The sequence below is a fragment of the Sarcophilus harrisii genome, chromosome 4 (assembly GCF_902635505.1).
Source record: "Sarcophilus harrisii chromosome 4, mSarHar1.11, whole genome shotgun sequence".
Taxonomy (NCBI): Eukaryota; Metazoa; Chordata; class Mammalia; order Dasyuromorphia; family Dasyuridae; genus Sarcophilus; species Sarcophilus harrisii.
The window spans coordinates 68,801,324-68,823,560 of NC_045429.1; the positions used below are offsets into that span (position 1 = coordinate 68,801,324).

At 39.9% G+C, this 22,237-nt stretch overlaps 1 protein-coding gene across 1 annotated transcript in view; it reads left to right on the forward strand.

The window, feature by feature from the left end:
- The window catches only part of LHX4 (LIM homeobox 4), a 65,993-nt gene extending 54,900 nt beyond the window's left edge, over positions 1-11,093 (forward strand). The window contains exons 4-6 of the mRNA XM_031936980.1: positions 182-336; positions 4,214-4,385; positions 7,069-11,093. Of these exons, the coding sequence (XP_031792840.1) occupies positions 182-336; positions 4,214-4,385; positions 7,069-7,463 (722 nt within the window). The 3' untranslated portion in view covers positions 7,464-11,093. The remainder of the gene's footprint in view (positions 1-181; positions 337-4,213; positions 4,386-7,068) is intronic.
- Positions 11,094-22,237: the final 11,144 nt, after the last annotated feature.

Below are 22,237 nucleotides of genomic sequence, written 5' to 3' on the forward strand. Positions count from 1 at the left end.
ATTCCCTCCTCCAACTCCTTTGATAGATGAGGAAACTGAGGCACACAGGGTTAAGTGACTTGCACAGGATCCTACAGCTAGTCTGTGTCTGAGGCAGGATCTGAATGCAGGCAGAGCAGCCACCCAAGCTGATGTGCAGAGCCTTCTGTTCAGGTCAAGGATTTTTGTTTTTCAATTTCAGATGACTCAGAAGCTGGCGCTAAGCGGCCTCGGACCACCATCACAGCCAAACAGCTGGAGACACTAAAGAATGCCTACAAGAACTCTCCCAAACCAGCCCGGCACGTGAGGGAGCAGCTGTCCTCCGAGACGGGGCTGGACATGAGGGTCGTGCAGGTGAGGCAGCTGCTCCTCCTGCAGCCGCCCGGCTGGCTCAGACTCCCTTTTCAGTGGCCAGGCCCGGAAGCTCTCCTTCATGGGAAGGGGACTAGGTTACTCCAGGAAAAACTGTTTCTTTCTCACGTTAGCTAAGGACTTGATTTTTAGGGAGCCCCAGGAACGGGAAATGAAGGGTCTTGAGCACAAGCCTGACAAACTCCAGGGACAGCCAGCATAGCATTTGCCTGGAGCCTGGAGCTGCAGTCTGCATAGAGTCTTTTAGGAAATCAAAGGAAGGCTAAGGGTCCTCAAGCACTCCCTGTATACAGGACTCCCCTCTCCAGTACCCTGAATAGGGCTCATTCATTTTTGGCTTGAAGATTCCAGTAATGGAAATGCAGACCTCTTGAACAGCAGCTCATTCTCTTTTGGTACAGCTATAACTGTAGCAAGCTTTTCCTTATATCAAGCTAAAAATTGGCCTTTCTTCAACTCTGGGATCAATAAAAAAAGCCTCATCCTATTTCACACAGCAGCCTTTCAAATGTCTGAAGATGCCAGTCATGCTTTCATAAATCATCTATTCTGTAGAGCCAGAGTTCATCAAGTATGGTCTGGGGACCCTTGGAAGTTCCTGGGAGGACCTTTCAGAGAGCCCATGAGATCAAAATTATTTTCATAACAAACTAAGATCTTAATTTCTAATATGGTAAATATCAATAGATATAACCAATATAAAAAAAAAGTTCTCTGAGATCCTCAGTAATTTTTGTGGAATCAAATCAACTTCCTTATTGTACTTGAGAAAGGTATTGTCAATCTACTCTCCTACAGATTCACTCATCGTCCCTACAACTTTCTAAACCAAAATATCCATCTCTATCCATTACTTCCCTATATGCATTGTCTTCCTTTCTTAGAATGTAAGCTTCTTAAAGGTAGAGACTACTTTTGTTTCTTACACTTGTATTCTCCCTACTTATTACAATAATAATAATAATTATTATTATTATTATATACTTGTATTCTCATTTAACTATACTAACTACAATATATTAACACTTAACATTTCTTTTTCATTTTTCAATCATTTTTTCTTCATTTTTTCCATTCAAAATCATTCATGATTTTCATTCATCTTTACCTTCATCCAGATCAATGATAAAAAGGGGAAAAATATTCCTCCCCCCAAAGCCTGAATGTTCTGTACTAGAGATGTTACATGGTTGCTGTGGCAATCATCACTGATTAAGTGGATCACTCATTTAACTCCAAATTTATCTAAATGTGTTAATATCTAGTCTACACTTCCTCATCAAGTCCAAAGAGGTACTGTTACAATCTACTTTTTTTTGCTGAAATACATTATTATCTGTATTAGTCTTCATCTGTCTGTCTATCAGGGACAGGGAAGGGATAGGGACTAGACCCAGAAAATTCACTAATGGAAACTCATCTTCTCCATAATAGTTTTAAAGAACTGAGAAGTTAAATGATTTGCTCAGTCACAAAATCAACATGTATCAGAGACAGAACTTGAACACAAGTTTTCCTGGCTCCAAAGTTGGCCCTCCATCTTCTACTCTATGCTGCCTCTTCATTATTTGAGGAACTATTAAATACTAAGTCAATATGGTATGTGAATGTCACTTCTCTTTATAAATGTTTAAAAATCATCTACTGAAGATGCATTTTAGAATTTTGCTAGGAACTAATTTCAAGCTCCTTGTTTTTCAATTTGACAACTATCTTCTTCTTTACAAAAAAAAAAAGAAGAAAAAAGTGGGGGGGGAGGGGAAGGACATTGTTCCATTTCCAGACTCGTGGTATCTCTTTGTCCTCCATAACGCCTCAAAGACCAGCAGTTGTTCAGCTATCACATTCTTTCAGTGTCCTGGTGAGATGCCAGATAAATGGGCTTCAGTGAGGATAGCTGGATGAACTCTCACTAGCTTTTCATTTGTCATTCCACCCCCTTTCTATTATTCTCAGTTTGGAGATCATTCTCCTTGGTGGAAAAAACAGAAGCAAAAAGTTGAGCTTTCCCCCTCATTCTTGGCACTCATCTTTCCATCTAGTTCACTGTGATCTTTTCTGATTTCTTCTCTTGAAGACAACATAACTCAGCCATGTGGATACCCCATTCAATGGCAAAGACCATGATTTCTGTCCATGTCTTCCCATAAATCTTCCAAAAAAGGATTTGCTCAATAAAAGAGATGCTTTTTTACAAGTCTTCTTACATCCCCTGGGTAGCAGCACAGTAGGTGTATATCTTGTTCTCACCAGCCACCTCTCTTTGCTAGACAGGGAATCAGGAAAACCTGCATTCTAATCCAGCCTCAGGCACCTAAGCTGTCTCACCCTGAGAAAGTCTGTTTCTCTCAATTTCTTCCCAAGGACAATTAGTACCTGCTTTCTAGAGTTACTAAGGAGATCAAATGAGATAATATTTGCAAATCTAAAGTGACATATATATATATATATATATATATGACATATATATGTATATATATATATATATAAATGCTAGTTGTTATTATACAACTCTTGTACACCAATCAAATTTAGTATTATTTCTTCTCCTCCACTATTGTCTGCTGAGTAACCAGCAATTTTGATTTATCTGAGCTGGTGATGCCTTCCTTATGAAAGACTTAATGTTGATTGAATTCAACTGGTTTTCTCTCATCTGCAATATTATAGCATCTCTTCTGATTTCACCCTCAGACACCTCATTTCTTCCTTCTGAGTACATCTTTGTAAAATTTGAGTTTCTTGATGAGTTTCCCATGAACATATTATTCTTTTCCTCCCCAGGATCATTTACATCTGTATCACCTCCCTGAAGAGTCTCCCACCCTAGTTGAGCAGACTTCCCGGGAAGAATCTCAGGCCTTTGGGTTCTACCAATCTTTGGCCTGAAATCTTTGAAATCTATTTTCTCAAAGTTCAGGATGCTTCAGCCTCTGTCCATTGAAACATCATGACCTCTCTTCCTCTCCAAGTCTCTGTGTTTTCACTTCGTTAAATTTCTATTATGGGTCTGAATCAGGTCCACAGATGAAAGTTGGTGCATGTCAAGGATTTGTCCACTGTGCTGTTGTCAGAGAAGGACCTCCAGCATTTGCCAGAATAGGTAACCCCTCACCTTTGGGATATGGGAGAAAATAGAGATAAGCCTTTATTAAGCGCTCACTCCATACCCGGTGGTGGGCATGAATTCATTATCCCCCTTTTCCTCATGGTTTGTTAGTCCGGAGTCTTTCCCTATTATAACAATTTCTGTTTTTTCCTTCTTTGATCTTTACCTAACTGTTCCTCAATCCTGCTTCACCCCTCAATTCACATACATTTTATACTCTTTCCGAAAGAGGAATGACATCAATAGGATCCCTAATTGAAAACCATCTCACTTTTAGCCTCTATCCTGCATTGAATACAGGATCACTAACCTTGCCATGAAATATTGTATTTGGTGATTTTCTGGGGGACTTCACTGGGCTTATACAATGGGAGAAAGGTGACTTTGGCCAAGAAACTGCAACACCCCAGGCTCTTAGGTACTTTCAAATCCTCTCTGCCTTCTCTCCAAATAATTCATTTTTATTGTTATCTTGTTTTTACATCACTTAGATTTGTCTTATATCCTGTTCCTTCCCCCACCCATTCAACCACCTCCTTTAACAAGGAATTAAGAGAAAAAAGAGGGAGAGAAAAAAAAATCAAAACAGTAAAACTTTAAATGCAGTATTCTGTACCTGTGTGGTAGAAAGGAGGTGGCTTCCTAGGGACCAAGGTTCTTTTATAATCTCTGCTTTTCGGCATCCTAGCAGTTCCTTAGCGACAGTGAAGTTAATGAGTAATTTTTGTGTCCTCTGACCTTACATTCTAGGTCTGGTTCCAGAACCGGAGGGCTAAAGAGAAACGGCTGAAGAAGGACGCTGGACGCCACCGCTGGGGCCAATTCTACAAGAGTGTCAAAAGGAGCCGGGGAGGCAGTAAACATGAGAAAGAGAGCTCTGCAGAGGACTGTGGGGTTAGTGACAGTGAGCTGAGCTTCCGAGGTGAGCAGAGTCACAACAGCAAGGCTCGTGGGGTGAGGGAGGCCTCCTGGTGCAACAGGAGGAGCCACACTGGCCTGGGCGTCAGGAGACCCGAGTTCTAGCCTTCGTGCCCTGCCCAGCAGTCGCTTTGCAGATTCCCGCTTCCTTGGAGAAGCACGCCTTTACGATTTAGCTAGGCTGGGGGGGGTAAGTGTGGGCTTGCATGTTCAGGAATGATAGAAGAAGGGCCAAAGGGGAGAGGGTGGATGCAGCCACGAGGTCCTGCAGCTGAAAGGGAAACGTGGTGCTAGTGGTGGCAGGAGTGCTGGAGTCCACCCACCCTCCACTCCAGGTCTCTCAGGGACTTTAGGGAAAGTCACTTCTTTACCAGTATGAATTAGGCTGCCAATGTATTTGGAAACAAACTCCAGGAGACTTGAGGACTTTGTTTTGTGACCCATCTTTGTACAGTATTAAGAGAGATCTCTAGACAGAGGCATCAGTGGGCCTTCTGGGGGAATCACCCAATCCTCAGCTTAGTTTTTCATTGGCCTGGTCCCAAGGTGAGGCAGCCTACCCTCTGGGATCAGCCCCACAGAGAGGAATGATCTTTCACAGGAACAAGCAGTGCCCCTTAGCTTTCCAAGATGAGGTCACTTAAGGAATAAGAGGATAACTTTCCTTACTCAAGTTTATGCTTTATTTCCAGAAAGTAGTTTATTTATCCTAATGACAAAACCTAGGGTCAACAGGAGACCTCTCTGAGAACTTAGTAATGTTTTTGCTATTATTGTTTTTGCTCTCTGAATATCTTATTTATTCTTTTATTAATCTATACAGATTAATCTCAGACCTATCTATTTAGCCCCAGGCTTCCTCCTGAGCTTTCACTGTGTATCACCAAGTGCCTATAGGACATTTTGAACTAGATGTCCAGGAGGCACCTCAAACTCAACATGTCCAAAGCAGAACTCATTATTTTTCTGCAAAATTCACCTCTCTTGCAACTTCCTCATTATTATTATTTATTGTTGTTGTTGAGGGTACCCTCATTTTTCTAGTCAGGCAGGTTCACAATCCCAGCGCTATTCTCAATTCTTAATTCCACCTCCTCATTCTTTTTCCAGTCAGTTGCTAGGTCTTGTTAACTCTCTATCTCTATCTCTCATGTCCATCTCCATCTCTGTGCATGTGGCCATCATCTTAGTTCAGGCCCTTACCACTTCTCACCTGGCCTATTGTAACAGCAATAATTACTCAGTTTTCACAGTCTCAAATACTTTTTCCAAACTACTCCCAAAGTGATATTCCTAAAACACAGTTGATGTTCCTGCTCAATGAACTACAATGATTCCCTTTTACCTCTGGGATCACGTACAACTCTCTCTGCTTGATGCTGCACTTAGTATATACTACTTTCCTTCACTCACTCTCTGCTCCAGCCTTCCTGGCTTCCCTCCCTCCCCCTGACACACAAAACTTTCCATCTCCTGCTTTTGTGCCCGTGTACGAGCCATATCCCATGCCAGGAATGCCCACCCTCCTCACCTCTGCCTCTCAGAAACTTTCATTTCCTCGAAAATTCAGCTGAGGGGCCACTACATGAGGCCTTTTCTGACTACCACCCTCTTAATTACCCTGTATTTGCCATGTTTATATTTTGTATTTACTGTACCTGTTGTCCCTTTTGTAGAATGTACGCTCCTGAGAGCAGAGACTGTTTCATTTATGTCTTTTTATCCCTAGTGACTGGAACTGTGCCTGGCACACAGCAGGCACTTAATAAATGCTTGTTGACTGAGATGTAACAATGGTCCTGGACTGCTTTTACTATCTACACCTGAATGGTGTTTTCTCCCCTCTGTATAACCAACGAAAGCGAGGAAATCAAAACACTTCCTTATCCTGGAAGAAATGAATTCCTACATAAGTGGAGCCAGCTCTAAGGGCAGGCAAGGCAGGTCCCCAACGTGGGGTCTACCATGTGGAAGGGGGGAAAATTAGTAGGGCTACTTGTGAGTGTCTCAGTTTATCAAAGAGCCAGGAAATTCTGCCCTCAGTGACACTTAGTTAAAATGAAAAGTCCATTTGCATGTGTGATAATAAAGGCTCCAAATGAGCGTGGAGGGTAAGACTGAATTGAGGTCCATGCAGAACAAGGGGGCTGCTTCCCAGTTTCAGCACTTGGGATATCCTCCTGGTAATTATGTCAGGTTTGAACTCAACTCAACAAACATTTATTAAGTGCTTGCTGTGTGTAAGGCAAACAGAAAACATAGGAATAATAGTCCCTGTCCTCAAGAAACTTCTATTTGGAGATCTGATCACAGAACACAAAATGTCCCACTATTATTTGGCTAAAATGGGCTACTGTGCCTCTGGGCACCCTTCAAGGGCCTAGGGTCTCCAAGAGGACAAGCCAGGGCCCCAGAGCTGCTGCTTTGGTTCTCTGGAGCCTCCAGCAACCTCATGGTGGGTGCTTGGCGAATACATGCCTTAGTAGGGACCAGGTGGGTTTGTCCGGGCTCCAGGATGAGCCTCATGTGGGTGTCCTGCTGCCAATGACTGCTGGCAGGGGACTGGCAGTGTGGCAGCTGGAGTCCTTGTGCTTCTCTTTCTCTAGCGGGCTCTCCTATCTCGTGAAGAGCCGGGAGCTACAGGGTGACTGGCGTCCGTCATTAAATCTCCGTTCTTTTGTCCACAGAAGATCAGATTCTCTCAGATCTCGGCCACACCAATAGAATTTATGGCAACGTGGGGGACGTTGCAGGCGGACAGTTAATGAATGGGAGCTTCTCCATGGATGGGACAGGACAATCCTATCAGGACTTGAGGGACGGGAGTCCTTACGGAATTCCCCAGTCTCCATCTTCCGTATCATCCTTGCCATCCCATACTCCATTACTCAATGGGCTGGATTACACGATGGACAACCATTTGGGAATCGTTGCACATGGAGGGCAGGGAGTGACCCAGACACTGAGAGTCATGACTGGGGGGCCCACCTCGGATATCTCTACAGGAAGCAGTGTTGGCTACCCAGACTTCCCGACCAGTCCAGCTTCTTGGCTGGATGAAATGGATCATCCTCCTTTTTAAGTGACTCTGCTCCCTTGTCTATTCTTCTGGCCTGAGAGTCCATTCAAGTATCTAGAGACAAATATACTTTTCATGGATAACAGATGCACCACTATGAATTTCCATTATTTTCAATGGGAGTTCTCCACTGATTCCTGGAAGGTTGTATTGCGATAATCCTGGGGTATTGTTCTATGGGGGGAATGGGTGGGAGCAGAGGATTCCTTCAGGAACAGCATGGGGAATGGATATGCTTGGCTCTGTGAAGAGGGCCATAAGGAACGCTGACTCGGTTCTTCCCCTCATTACCCACACTTAGAAGCTTTGGCTGTTCATTACTCTGGAAGCTCGTGGGAGTGTGACTGCTCTGGGAACTCCACTTCAGCTGGTGTTTTTCATTGAATGCTTCCCAAATCATTGCCTTTACCAGGAAATGAGCTTCTTGTAGCAGACTCAGTGCTCCCTAAATTAAAAATTCTTTCTGGGCCAACATCACCAAAACCTGAGTTTGGAGGTACAGTCATATGTTCCCAGAATCACTGGAAACAATGATTGCCATCATTTGGTAGCAAAAACACTTTTATTTTTGGCGTGAAAAGATGACTTCTCCCCTCTACTTGATTATGTCAGTGTATCCTTGATTTTATTTAAACAAACAAATCCATGAACATGTTATTAGATTTGTCCTTTGGAGATGGGAAATGACTACCTTATTGACTGACATCTGGATATTTTTTGGTCCCTGATTGGGATAATCTTATTCACAAATATCACTCCCTTTACAATCAGGCTACAAGTTAGAAAGATGAAATGCTAAACTACGGAGCCGACAATTTAGAAAGACAATCAGAGGAAATAAATGTTGATGAAGATAGATTCTGAAAATGTAGTCAGCTCAGCCCTATTGACTAGCATAAGATTTACTTGGAGGGACAGTAATGCAAAGAGGCAAAGAGGCAGTACTATATTTAATACATTTTGAGTTGAGATTTTAGGGTACCTTTGTGGGTAAACCCCATTTAAAACACGAGCCTTTTGCAACACTAAAGAGCCATGCTGGTCCTTTTACATAAATGTGATTTGTTCAATGTTTCACAATTAGGTTGGCATCCTAAAAGTGATAGAATGTGAATGCTCTGTTAAATCTTGTATTTCATGGGGGATAGAATAGGACTCACACATGTAACTGTCACTAAAAGACCCAAAGAAACCTAGCTTGTAATTACATCCATTTCTTTTGAGGGTTCCTGACTGTTGCACTAATGCAGTATATCATTAGAATTATATCTGGGCTCATCCTAGGTAAGGTTGTTCATCTGCCAGATATAGAATTGAAAGCATCCCTAGGATAACCTGGTCTTGCAACAGCACAACATAAATTAGCAGAAAAGGGAAAGATCAAATCCTGCTTTATAAGAACCCCAGCCCATGGTAGACACCATTGTGAAGAAATGGCGGCTTCCTGACTTGCTTATTGATGATAAAGCTCTTCATATGTGAGTTGAAATTCTTTTAGATGGTTTCCTAACTATCAGCTCAGGAGACAAGGGACATCACCCCACTCACTCCCATCTCCCCATTTGGTGAGTGTTTCTGGCTGCTTCATACCTGCTACACATTCTAGACAAAAGAAAGCAATAAGACATAGTTTTGTTCGGTGTTAACCCAGGGACCAAGAACTCCACAAGCTCTTTCTTATCTGAATGGCTCTTCTAGGGTAGATTACCCATGGAGGCAGTTGGAAGGCTGGGAACCTAGTTCTGAATCCTGACTTGCTATCACCGGTGGCAAATGACTAACTCTGACTTCCCTTTCCTCAGTTATAAAATGAGGGGGTTATAATAGATGACTTAATAAGTCCCTCCCAGCTCTATAACTATGAGCCTATGACAGAAAGAAAATGGACATGTGGGAGGCAGAGGTCCAAGTCCTTTTTGTGTCATGAGCCGAGCCCATTTAACAGTCTGGAAAAGTCTACAGGTCCCTCCTCAGAATGATGTTTCCTAATGTATAAAATAAAACACACAATATCACAAAGACAGCCAATTATATTAATATAATTGTCAAAATACTAAAAAAAAAAAAATCCTCTTTCATGGGCCTTATGTTGAGAATCCCTAAGTCTAAAAAGAAATAAGCAGGTTTATCCTTTGCTGCCGTATTCTTTAAAAACTCCTCTTACCATAGCCCTTGTGACTGTTGAAAGCAGGTCATATCCATATTATGTAGGAATACTTGTTCTCCAAGGTCAGGGGCCAAATGTGCTATTGTCTCAATGGTTATTTTTTTTTTTTGATGGGGGGGAGGGAGGAGGCAAGTCGGGGAATAGAGGGGGCCTGCAAAAGACATTATTCCTTAGATTCTATGTGCACCAATGATGTGTTTTACACTGAGAATTTCTAAGCAATGTGGACACCTAGTTTTTGTTTTTTTCTCCTTTTTGTAAAACTGAACTTTGGCTGCCACGTTTTTAGAATAGTATAGCAAAAGGGAAACCCTGAATATCTTTCACAGTCCTTAGCAGGTTGCAAAGGTTGTGTGAGCTGGAAGCAAAGGCCCAAGGGCCCAGATTTCTTCAACACTGGCACCAGGGATTTCCTTTAATGTTCCAAGAATCAATTTTTTTTCCAGAGCTAATTAGCACAATTTGGAAAACCAACTGGGATGGGGTTAAAGCAAGCCTCACAGTAGCACCAAACCTAGTAGACTGCCAGTTTTGCTAGTTCTTCAAATCTGCTCAGCTCACCCTCTCTTAAAACCCACAGAAACACCCTAAGGAAATAGTGCAAGTTTAGGGGGCACTGGCAGGGCAGCCTGTTCCTCTTTTGATTTATGGAACTTCCTGGAAGTTAATTTATTCATCATGGCATCTTTTGCTCAGAAATTCTCACGAAGAAACAAGGAAAATTTAAAAAACTGATAGGTTTAAAAAAAAAAAACTATTTAGGAGGCATGGTGAAGTCATCTTGTTTTTCAAAGCACATGTTGGTAGCCCATCCAAAAAAAAAAAAACCAAAAAAAACCATGGTTAGTTATGTGTTTCAAATAGATCTCCTTTCTGGTGAGCTGCTGTTGCAATAGATACGAAGGTATCACTTTATGTCCATCCAAATATACTTAACTTTTTCAGTTATTGTAGGATAGAGCTTCTAAATCGTCTTTGTGTAATGGACCCCTTCAATAATTTGATGCAGTCTATGGACCCCTTCTCAGAAGGATGTCTTTAAATGCATAAAACACATTGGATTACAAAGCAAACCAATTATGTCAAAGGAACTAGCAAAAATAATTTTTTTTAAGTTCAAAGACCCCAGGTTAAGGAGCCTTGTACTTAAGGGAAAGAATGGGAGGAAGGGCTAATAAGAGGCAACATTCTGATTTTCTTATAGACAGAAGTCTATGGTTTAGCAGCTTGTTCTTTTCTAAGATGTTATATTGTTGAAAATTCTTCCCTTGCTTACACAATAGGACTGATTTTTTTTTTAAATCAAAGGGATACCATCCAAAAATGTTGACAGTATTTAGCCCTGTTCTTTGCTCCAAGGGAACAATTAATTACCTAGTGCCCATCATCTTCAGCATTTAGCTAATGGTCTACATAGAAAGTTTGGCACTTACTTATTAAACTCCAGAAGTTTCCAATGGGTGGATGTTATTTTTAAAAAAGGGAGAGGCACAAACCAAGGGATAGGGAAGTTATTAAGGTCTATTAAAGAAAATAATCTAAGGGATAATCTGGCCCAGGGTTCACTGTGAATGACTATTTGAGGAATATGTAGGAAAGAAAACATCCCATTCTCAGGCTCAGTCATTCACCAACTTCTACGTATATCTGCTACCTTGTTAGCAACTGAAGATTTCAGATTTTTAGCAAAAGCTGTTAATGGCTTCTGCCCGGCTGATATCTGGCCTCTGCAATTCCTTGTTCAGGAATTCTGACATGCATTTGATTACATATTTTGCCTGACCCCTCAGTTCTCACGATGGACATTGCTACCCACCCCAAGCCATCCAGCAAAGGCTGGAAGAGTTGTGGAGGCTCATTTTGAAGCATTGCACTTTAAAAGTTGGAATCTATGAGATGAAGACGAATTCAATTAAGCGGAAATGAGTTTTGTTTTATTGCCTGCTGAAGGGCTCTGGGCATGCTGAAAGCTAAATAAAAAGCACATCACTGGCACATGCTTACTCTCTCTCAGATTGGTCAATTGGCTTTTTTTTTTCTCCCAGCAGTTGTTCCATTGGCACTGACACAGCAACTGAGACAAAAAAAAGAGAGAGCTCAGCAAAGCCACTTCATCCTCATCCACCCTGCTTGGTAGGACCAAACTGAAAGCACATAGCTCGTTTCATGATCCTAGCCGGTGAAGGAGACAGCTGGCTGTCAGCCAAGGCATCAATCACTCATTCACTCAGCTAAGCTGGGCAGGTTTCAGAGTGCAGGCTGTTTTTTTATGTCCCAGGTGGACAAGAAAGATACCCCCCACACTCCTATAGTCGCCCACCTGGATAGAGATCCTATCACAACTTCCCGCTCAAGAGCAGCATCCAGCTGAGCAAAGGCAGGTTCAGGGCTTCAGGATCCCAGGTGCCACATGGCGCTGAACTTGATTCCCAAGCTCTCCTATCCCTAAGCTCTTGATTATCACTCTTACCCTTCACAATGTAAATTTTGTACAGTTAAAAAAAAAAAAGTCATTTCCTGAGGGAAAAAAAGAAAAAAAAAAAAAAGACCCCGCCTATCCTTATTTATTCCCATGTGTCTTTGGGTAACAGAAGCCAGTGAGTTTGTTTGTAACCGCCTCCTGTGCGTTGGCATGAGATGTGTATGGTAACACTCTATGTAAAATAAATATGGAAAGTTCTTAAGAACCTTATTTGTCTGGCTTTTTATTCACTGTTGAAATAAGAGACTAAAACAGCAGAGTCAGAAACATCCTTTTGTCACTGAAAAAGGGAAACCACAAAACGGTCATTTTTCAAGGGAAATCATAAAACATCAAGACTGCTTTTGATCTTTATATCCACAGTGACTTATGGTTTCCAAAACCCACATAACCTGGAAATTTCAAGTATGCTCACTGGACAGTAAGGCAGAATAGCAGTGACAGTGCAGGATATGGAATCAGGAGGAGGTTAAGTTCAAGGCCAGGCAGTCAGTCCTATGCTCTCCCAGGCCCCTGAGAATGGTGAGAGAAATTTTAAAATGACAGGGATAAATGGCAGTTAGCTGAATATTGAAACTTATAAATTTCTACCCTGAGAGAGAAGAGTGTGTTTGAGTGGGGATTGGAGAATCCACCAGGCTCTTCAAGAGGATGTTTGGCAAGTGAGCTGCCCCTTCTCATCTTCTTGGATAAGCTTTCCTAGAAGCCTCTAGGACTCAGGTTTCCTCCTTTAGGGAGGCTTTATTAGTATTCAGGACTTGTAGTTTAGCTGGAAATAAGAGCAGCAGAGACACTTTCATCAATAAAATCTTTTTTGATTAAAGTCGGAGCATTTCTCTAGAATTGGGCTCTAGTCTAGGAAAAATAAGTGGGTGCTTTTTCCTCTTTTAATTGCAGTTTTGCCCCTGGGATGAGACAAGGTCCTGAGAAAAAGAAAATTACTTCATGTCCATCTTCAAAAGGAAGTAGCTTCAATCTCCAAAAGGTGGCTATGCTCACTCAGGATGCTAAACAAGAGGCAGACATGTAGGCCACAAAATTCCAACTCTGCCATGAATTATTGTCTGGCTTTGAGCAAGGCTCTTTCCCACCTCTCATTCCTCCCAATCTGTTTTAAAAAGGGAGCAGGATGCCTATTACTCTCCCAACTAGGGCCAGCTTTCTATAAAGCGCTGAGGGTACTTATGGAGCCCTTTGATTGTGCTATAGGACTATAGGCCCTTTGATGAACATTCCATATGTGTCCCCAAGACCTCATTTAGCACAGTGCCTGGCACATAGGAGAGGGTTAACGAACACTTCTGTGTCAGTCTGTTGGTACTAGAGATACCAAGGCAAAAATGAAAGCTCCTCTCCTTGAGGAGCTTATGTTCTACTGGAGGCAAAATAAACAGCACACATGCACAGAGGAAACAAAATATAAGTTATTTCCAAGTTATCTCCGACAGGAAGGGGAGCCTGCTAACAATAATAGTGCAGGGTTTCAGAGGAAACAACAGAAGGGTAGTTAATTCAGATAGGAAACAGGCAAAATGGAGTAGGAATGCTGGGTTGGGAAAGGAGCTACGGCCTAGGTAGCCTATTGGCCCTGAATTCAGACTTGGGTTGCAAAGATTGTGAATGAGCCATTGGGCACCATCTTTATAGGAACAATGGTAATGTTGATTTGCTCCTGAGCCAAAGGTGGAAAGAGGGATGGAGGGGACACTCGAGAAGCCAATAGTGCAGATGATAAGCTCCTGGTGCAAAACCCTTCACCTTGGAGCATTTTTTTAGTTTATTAGACAACCAGACAGCACTGTTGGGGCTGCCAAACAGAGGGGAGGGATGGAAAAACAAAAAAGTATATCTGCAGCAATTTGATGGCTAGAGCTCCTAGAACAATGATAACCAAATAAAAATTTTATTATAAAGTGTGGTGAAAATTTGAACTGCTGATAATGGTTTTAAGTTTAGTTTCCTAATCATGAGACTTGTTTCCTCTGGAACCCTGCACTATTGTTAGATTGTCAAATGAGTGCTGAGATTTCCCCTTCAGGTAACCTAGGGGCTTTGGCTCATGTCTGTAACCAAAGCATTGTTTAAACACTAGACTACCTTTACTGGCTGACCCACACATGGAATGCTCTCCTTCTTGGAATCCTTGAAGTACCAGCTAAAATCTTACTCTGATGACAATGTCTTCCCTCTATAATCTAAAAGGGATTTATCTTGAGTATATTGTTTGTACACTTGTCTTCATATGAGCTCTAACAGAGGATTTTTTTGAGGGGGGCAGTGTGAGAACACTTTATATACTCAAAATTTAGCACAGTGCTTTGGCATACAACAAAGCCATGCTTGTGAATGACAATGCCTGATCCACTGCTCCAAGGAGTAAGAACACACTGAAGTACATTCTTAAGACATGCCCCTTCCACATTTGGACATGACATCCACTCCAGAATTTTCTGTCCTCAATTAACAGGAGGTGATCTTGTAGGAGAGGCTGAATGGTGCACTGTAAAGTGTGTTATTCTTAGATTGGAAGGCCTGGGCTCCCATCTTGATTCTGTCACTCATTAGCTAAGTGACCTTTGAGAAATCACCACCTCTCTGATCACCAATTTCTTCATCTGCAAGTAACCAGCACTACTTTTAGTATTATCTTTTGTCTAAGATCTGTTCTTGAGTAGTTTGATTTTCAAAGTGAAGGGATCTCAAAAGGGCAGTTACTAGTGGAGGGTAGAGAAGAAATAACTGGATGGAGAAAATTCTATCAGCTTGGAGCCTCAGAACTCAGTAGGACTGAGATGGAGCGCTCCTGTCAGTTTCTGTTTTTCTCCGACAGGAGAAAAATCCCTCATTTTCTGTCTCAGAATTTTACCCAGCCAAAAGCAGAGGGAGACAACTTAAAATAGTATTTAAAAGGATAGTACATAAGTACTATATAGAGTAGATAGAAGACTTGGGTTCAAGTGGTGCCCTGAACCAGCTCAATGACTATGATTCGAGTTCCTTGATTTCTCAGTGTTTTTAGGTGACTAAGACCAATTACCAATAAGCATTGGTGGAAAGTTTCCACACCTAAACTCTAAGGACCAAGAAATCTAAATAGGTGGGTGGGGAATCAAGCCCTAAGGCAGAACAAAAGCAAATTCAAGTAATTGGAAAGTCCTCTTGCCATGTCCTTCCCCACTTTTTTGTGGTGGTGGTGATTTCTACTTTAAAATGGAATTTACCTTTGTTCTAATAGTTGCTTAGCACAGCCTCTAACAAATAGTAGGTGCTTAAATTGATTGGAGGATAGAACCTATCACAATGATTGACACAGGGAGACCAATTATACCTGGTGGAAATTTTCTAGGAGAAAGAAGCATGTTGTGAATGTTATAATTCAGGTTGGCATTGGTTTGAATCTCTAAGGTCCATTTAAATTCTGAGATTATTTGATTTCATGAACCTGTTTCTTTGGACTGGAATAAAATGCTGCTTTCAATGAGTTCAGTTTTGAACCTATTTGAAAACAATTATACTTTAGGGTCTAAATACTATAATTTTAATTCCTTTCTTCTTTGAAGAATGTCATTTTAGTTTCATTTTAGCATATAAAATTCACTATCCTTTTCCCCCACAAAGTCCCCATAAGATGGGCAAGGAGGAGTGAATAACGAAACTGACTGAGCTTTGGGAATTTCTTCTGTTGCTGAACATCCAATTGAAAAGTAAACATCAAGCTGCCATTGTGCCCTTTGTGCAGCAGAAATATGACGGGTGAGAGAGAAGGAAGGAAAAAAAAATCAATGCTTATAAAATGGGACCAAAATCATTAAGAGGGAAAATTTTATCATCATGCTTCTAAGAGGGGTAATAAAAATATACCACTAAAACTATTAAATAAAGGTCTTTTAAATGATCAGCTTTTGCTCTAGAAAGAGTATATCACATACTTAAAGGAAAATCAGGTCCAGCTGCTTCTGGGCTTTCAACTTCCTAGATCTCTTAAAATAAGGAATCTTAGGATTTTTTTTTACATTTGGTCTCTTTCCTGCTTGCTAGATAGGGTCTAACTGAACCCTATCTAAAAGAATTATCAGACCTCATATCATGAATTCTGGGGTAATTTCAGGCAAGGAGGACGAATTAACCTCATCCCTAAATCCCAGGCCAATTTTACTGTCATTCCTCTTTGCAATCTACTCACGAATGTCCTGACTTTCTTACCATGCCACAGTAGCCTTCTCACCCTGGAAGTTCACGCCACCTCTGTTAACTCCTTTTTGTGGTTGGTTCTTCCTAGAAACTCAATTTTTATGAAAGTGCTCAGGCTAACCCTCTTCATTACTCGCCAGGGGTTTGCTCCTGACTTTCTATACAGTGTTCTTGTGTGGTATCTTCCCCCTCAACCCTTTTCAGCTTTTTTTATACAATGGTCTTTCTCCTTTAGAATTTTCAAGCTCCTTGAGGAAAGGAGTTTTCTTCTCACTAGCATTTGTATTCTTATAGTTTTAATATAGTACATGGTACGTGGTAAATATCTGTTATCAAGTATAATGCTTCTTCACTCAATCCAGGCTGGAAAAATTCCTAGGATACTTACTTCTAAAACAGAATGAAACTGAACAAAAATGATGATATTCTTGCTGTAGCAATATACACAGTTAAACCAGGCCACTTAACTTTCTGAAACATTGTTAACAATGGGAATTTTTTCAATCCATTTATTGGATTTTTTTTATTAGAAACTGAAAACATTATTTTCTAATATAAAACATGTATCCAAATGGGTTTTGAACCATGCTCTGGTAAAACCATGGGCATGGGTTAAACCATACAACCAAGACATATGAAGGTTTTGGTGGAAGCCTGCATATACAGGAATAGAAAGTGCAGGTGATGGTTTGAGCTATTTCAGGCACCTGGGACAGTACTTTTATTTCAGAAAGACAGGCATTTGTCAATTCTTTGTTCCTCTGTAATTCTCTGAAACACAGTGTGATCAAGGAAAGTTGCTCTGAGATATTCCTTCTTGTTATCTGCTTACTGTCAATTGCAATGTCCAGCAGTCTGCAGTGACCTAGGAAGATATTCTTGCTTTGTAGCGGATACCTGCAAAGGCTAGGGCTCATTCAAGTTGGAGGGAACACTATAAAAAGGAACCCTATTACTGGTGAACCAGGACCCTTTATACTCAGCTTGCGTTGGCTTTATATTTTTTAATCATTTTAACATTTAATGCTTCTCAATTAAAGTGATTTCCTAGAGTGGATGCCAAGCTTCATTTAGAATGCGCATTAACCACTTTCTGTATCGGTAGTTAAAGGCACTGAGGGATTTAAACAGCAATCCACAAGTCTGTTCAGTAAAGGTTTGGTGGAATAAAGCAGATTATAAACAATAATATATGTCTCTCTTTTCTTTTTTTGGAAGGGCTCCAAACTCACAAACAGGGCTAAAGTGCTATAAACATATCCAGGACTAAGCTTTGAGCTCCACAAATGTACTTCATGAAAGCTATGGACACTGGTCAGGCCACTTTTCATCCTATGTGTGTGTGTGGGGGTGTATTTTAAAAGAATATTTTATTACGCAAAGTGTCCATCAAGCTGAACTTACCTTCCAAATATTAAAATGCAAACCATGATTGCCACATAAGTGAGAGAAATAAATCCTGGCTCTGGTGCAAAGGATGAATGAGTTGATGCTACGAAGGTCACCTCCCTTTTCAACATCCTACAAGTGCATAACCACTATATAGGTTAATTTTAGGATATGTTATTAACTCACACCAAAAGAGAAACGGGAGGTAAATAAACCCATGAGATTCAGTCTGGGGAGGAACTTTTGGCTCTCTAGGTATCCTTGTGACACCATATTGTATTTATAAGTGAGTAGCTTATGTCTTCATCTTAGTTCAGACATTCTAAACCATCTTTTAACTTCACTGTAATCTTGGCGGCCCCAGAAATTTGGAGCTATCCCCAATAATTACCCTTTTGGGGACAGTTGGGAAGGAAGGTAGCATAGGCACAGAAGGGATTTGGGTAATGGCTTTGTCATTGATCTTGGCAAGTGCTTTATTTCTTTGAGCAGCAAGCTGGTGTGGAAGATGGGCTGGGGAGAGATTTGGGTTTGATTAATGTCTGACAATAAATATGAGTTAAGTGATTCTGAAACAAGCTATTTTTGCTTTTTTTAAGTCTTAGTTTCCTCACCTGGAAAAAGAAATGGGATCCCAACAATATGGACTTCACAGGTTGCTGCAAAGAAAGCATCTGGTCAACTCAAATGTGCTTTTAGGAGTGACATGAAATCATGGCTCCATTCGTTCCTAGTTGTGTGTGACTGTCAGTGTGGTAAATGGTGAACAGTAAAGGACCTGGGTTCCTATCCCACTTCTGATGCTGTGGGTAATCTTGAACAAGGCATTTAACTTTCCTGGGTCTTAGAGTGTGGAAGAGTGAAAGATAGCCTTTGAGGTCAGTCATAACCTCATGAGTCTGCTTCCTTTTCTATAAATTGGGGGTATTTGTATTACATCTCAGTTTTGTTTTGAAGCTCAAATAAAACAATGTATGTAAAGGCACAAACATGTAAAATGTTGTAGAAATATAGTGTTTTTTGTTTAGGAAGAAAATAAGTATGGTAAGAACCAATATTAGCAGTAAGAAAGATTCAGCATTGGCCATAAAGCGTACATCTGAATCACATAAGCCAGCACAAAACATGGAGACAACCATACCTGTATTTCTTGTTACTCTGTCCTAATGTGGCCTTCTAGTTACAGTAGGCCTTATACAATAGCTGACTTTAGAAATGTCTAACTTTTAGTTAAAGAAAAGGCATTCAGCCTGCCTTTAAGTAATGGCATTTATTGGGAGGGAGGGGGGCAGAATAACATATAAAACAGTGAAAACAAAATCCTGAAATTCAGTTGATTAAAAAGATAAAATTACAAACAGGAAAATTCTGGAGTATATGTTTTACCTCCATAAGGACAGCCCTTATCATGATGATTTATAATTTTCTGACTTGGAGGTAACAGGAATATTTCAAGATGTGATGACTAAGGATTAGGTCCAATTGATTTCTCCTTGCTTAATGCCAATTAATAGATCATTTTAAGATTCATCATTATTTCTGTATATTAAACTGTAGACAAAGATTAGAACTAGTAGGTTCAGATATTCTTGAGATTGTTATTCTAGAAAGGGCATTGTTTCTCTTCATTTAAAACCTGTACTTGATAATACTTTTTCAACTTTCAATATGTTAACTGGCCTTTCCTGTTTGGATGAAAATCTATAGTTCAGCCATTATGAAATGGCACTGAAACAATTAAAAGATAACTGAGTCAATGCTTCAAAATATCATGAATCATTTTATTATCATCACAATTTTGAATAACTTTTTTCTAAAAAGATCAAACTCTAAATTGACTACATCTTCTAATTCTCATTTAAAAAAATATATTAAAAATTTCTTATGATGGAAGCAACAACCGAGAAAGGCGTTTCAGCTCTGAAGAGGCTACACTATGAGCAAAGTAGCATTTTCTTATATATCAATTTGCATCTGGGAACATAATCTCATCTACAGCATCTACAGCATGATGGCATCCTTGCAAGGTATTTTTAGAGGGAGTTTACTACAGGGAAAAGTACAATGCCATGCTAATATAGCCAAGTGTAGGCCACTTTAAATTACTTAATGAAGGTTTTAGGGCATGATGACATGCCATAATCAACTTTTGCTATATAAAAAATCTAAGTCAAGTTAAAAACTAGGCAAAGGTTTTTCAGGTGAACAAGGGACAAAAAAAGCTGGAAAATGGATTTGGGATCTGGTTCCTTTTATTTTGATCGCTATTTTAACAACTTAAACAAAATCACCATAGGAAAAGGAATTTAATATGTATCTAGAATGTGGGCTGTTTCCCTCATTCTCCTATGAAAAATGTACTTTGTTTAATGAGGGGACTTTAATTTAATATAGATGCTGGATAAATAAGATGTCAACATTTCAGTTTAAAAGAAAAATACCTAAAAATTTTTATGTGCAGTTGAAACAGTGCCTATTACTTAATCCTCCAGCAAAAAAAGTTTAGCTATGCTGATTTTCTAGACCTGGTACATTAATTCTCAAAGATGCTGCAGTGTCCAGGACATGAAACAATAAGCCACAGCCAAGTAGTTAAAGCTGGCAGGAAGCAAAGAAATACCTATTTAATAAAAAGGTTCACTGGATAATAGCAACCTTTTAGCTAGAAAATGCTGAAACATTAAAAAACAACAACAACAACAACAAAAAAACAACTAACAGATGATTCCAGATCTCTGCTTTAAATGCTACACTATTGGCTAAAGAGATTCAAACAGAATTATTTGATGTTTCACATAAAATATGTGGGAAATGGTCTATAATTCTCACCTCTTCATTAGAGACATGGTTATATTTTAGACTTAACTCTGAATTATGTTCTAAAATTCATGTATTGTAGAAAGATTATTTTTGAGAGATCTTATGAAACATTCTGAACTAACATTATAGAACCAATTCTCAATTATCTATGGCAGTAGTGGAATATTCATACAATCCTCACACTATACGCTCTGCTTGGAGTGTCCTTCCCTTTCTTCAATATTTTTAAGTCCTAGACATCATTTAAAGCTCAACTAAAGGTCATTTCCCTCTTGAAATCTTCCTTAACCTTTTCCCCTTATTTGTAACTGTGATATACCTTTCTTGTAATAATATATATTACAATAATATTTAGCAGCTAGGTGATACAGGTGGATAGAATGTTAGGCCTGGAGTCAGGAAGACCTTAATTCAAATTTGACCTCAGAAAACTTACTAGTTATGTAACCCTGGACAAATTTCCTTATCGGTCTAACGAGGAAATGGCAAATTATTCTAATGTCTTTACCAAAAAAAAACCCCCAAATGGGGTCAGGAAGAGTTGGACATGACTGAAATGGCTGCCCTACACAGCTATATCTATAATTTCTTTGCCTAAGTCAAATTTTTTATCTCTACCAGCAACTTGCATAGTAGTCTGAATATAATATGTATTTATTATTTATTGCACAGTATTATGTTTTAGAGTTGGAAGGGATCTTGGTGATCCATTTAGTCTAACCTAAAATTATAAGGAACCCTTACTATAACATTTTGACAACTGGTCATCCACTCTGCTTGAAAACTTCCAATGGGGGGAAGAGAGGAACTACCTTCTAAGGAAACTCAATGTTCTGGGGCAGCTCTGATTGTTTGGAAGCTTCCCTCTGAAATCAAGTTTAAATTTTCTTCTTTTGCAATTTCTACCCAGTGATTCTGGTTCTGGCCTCAGGTCAATCAAAGCACATCTGATTCTTCTTTCACAAAGCAGCCCTTTAAATACCTGAACATTATTAACATGTCCCCTTTGAATCTTTTCTTTTCCAAGCTAAACATTTTTTTGCTGTCTTTATATAATACCAATTCAAAGCTGTTTTTGCTGTCTTTTTCTAGATATTCTCTAGCTTATCAACCTCTTCCAACTATGACCAAGAACTGAACACAGTATTAAAGATGCGTGGCTAATACAGAGTAGAGAAGGACTATCACTTCCTTACTCTTAAAAATTATATCTTTCTACTTCAAACCAAGATGTCATCAGCTTTTTTGGATGTCACACCACACAACTACCATATATTGAATTTACAACCCACAAAAATTCAGTTTTTTTCATATAATCTATCTGCCATGCTTCACCTTCCCACACTCATATAGTTGAATTACGTGATTAATAAATGCCTGTTGGATATATTAACCATTTCTTGGTGTAATCACAGTTCTGATTTTTTAATAATCCATAATTCATAGTCATAGAATACTGGCATTTGAAATTGTATTTTTAAAATTTTGTTTCAGGGAGAATTTGGGGGTCATTGAAAGTGTCACACAATTTCTCAGATTGAACCTGGCATCTCTTCCTCCCATTCAATTCTATACTCAATTTGTTATCCATCTGGAATGTTGGTCTAAAATATATGAGCTATTAAACCCTTATCAAGGCATTTGCCTGAAGAGCTCTTGGGGGCTACCCAAAGTAGCTTTAGTTGCTTTATCTGTGAGACGATAGGACTGGACTAGATAGCTTTGGGT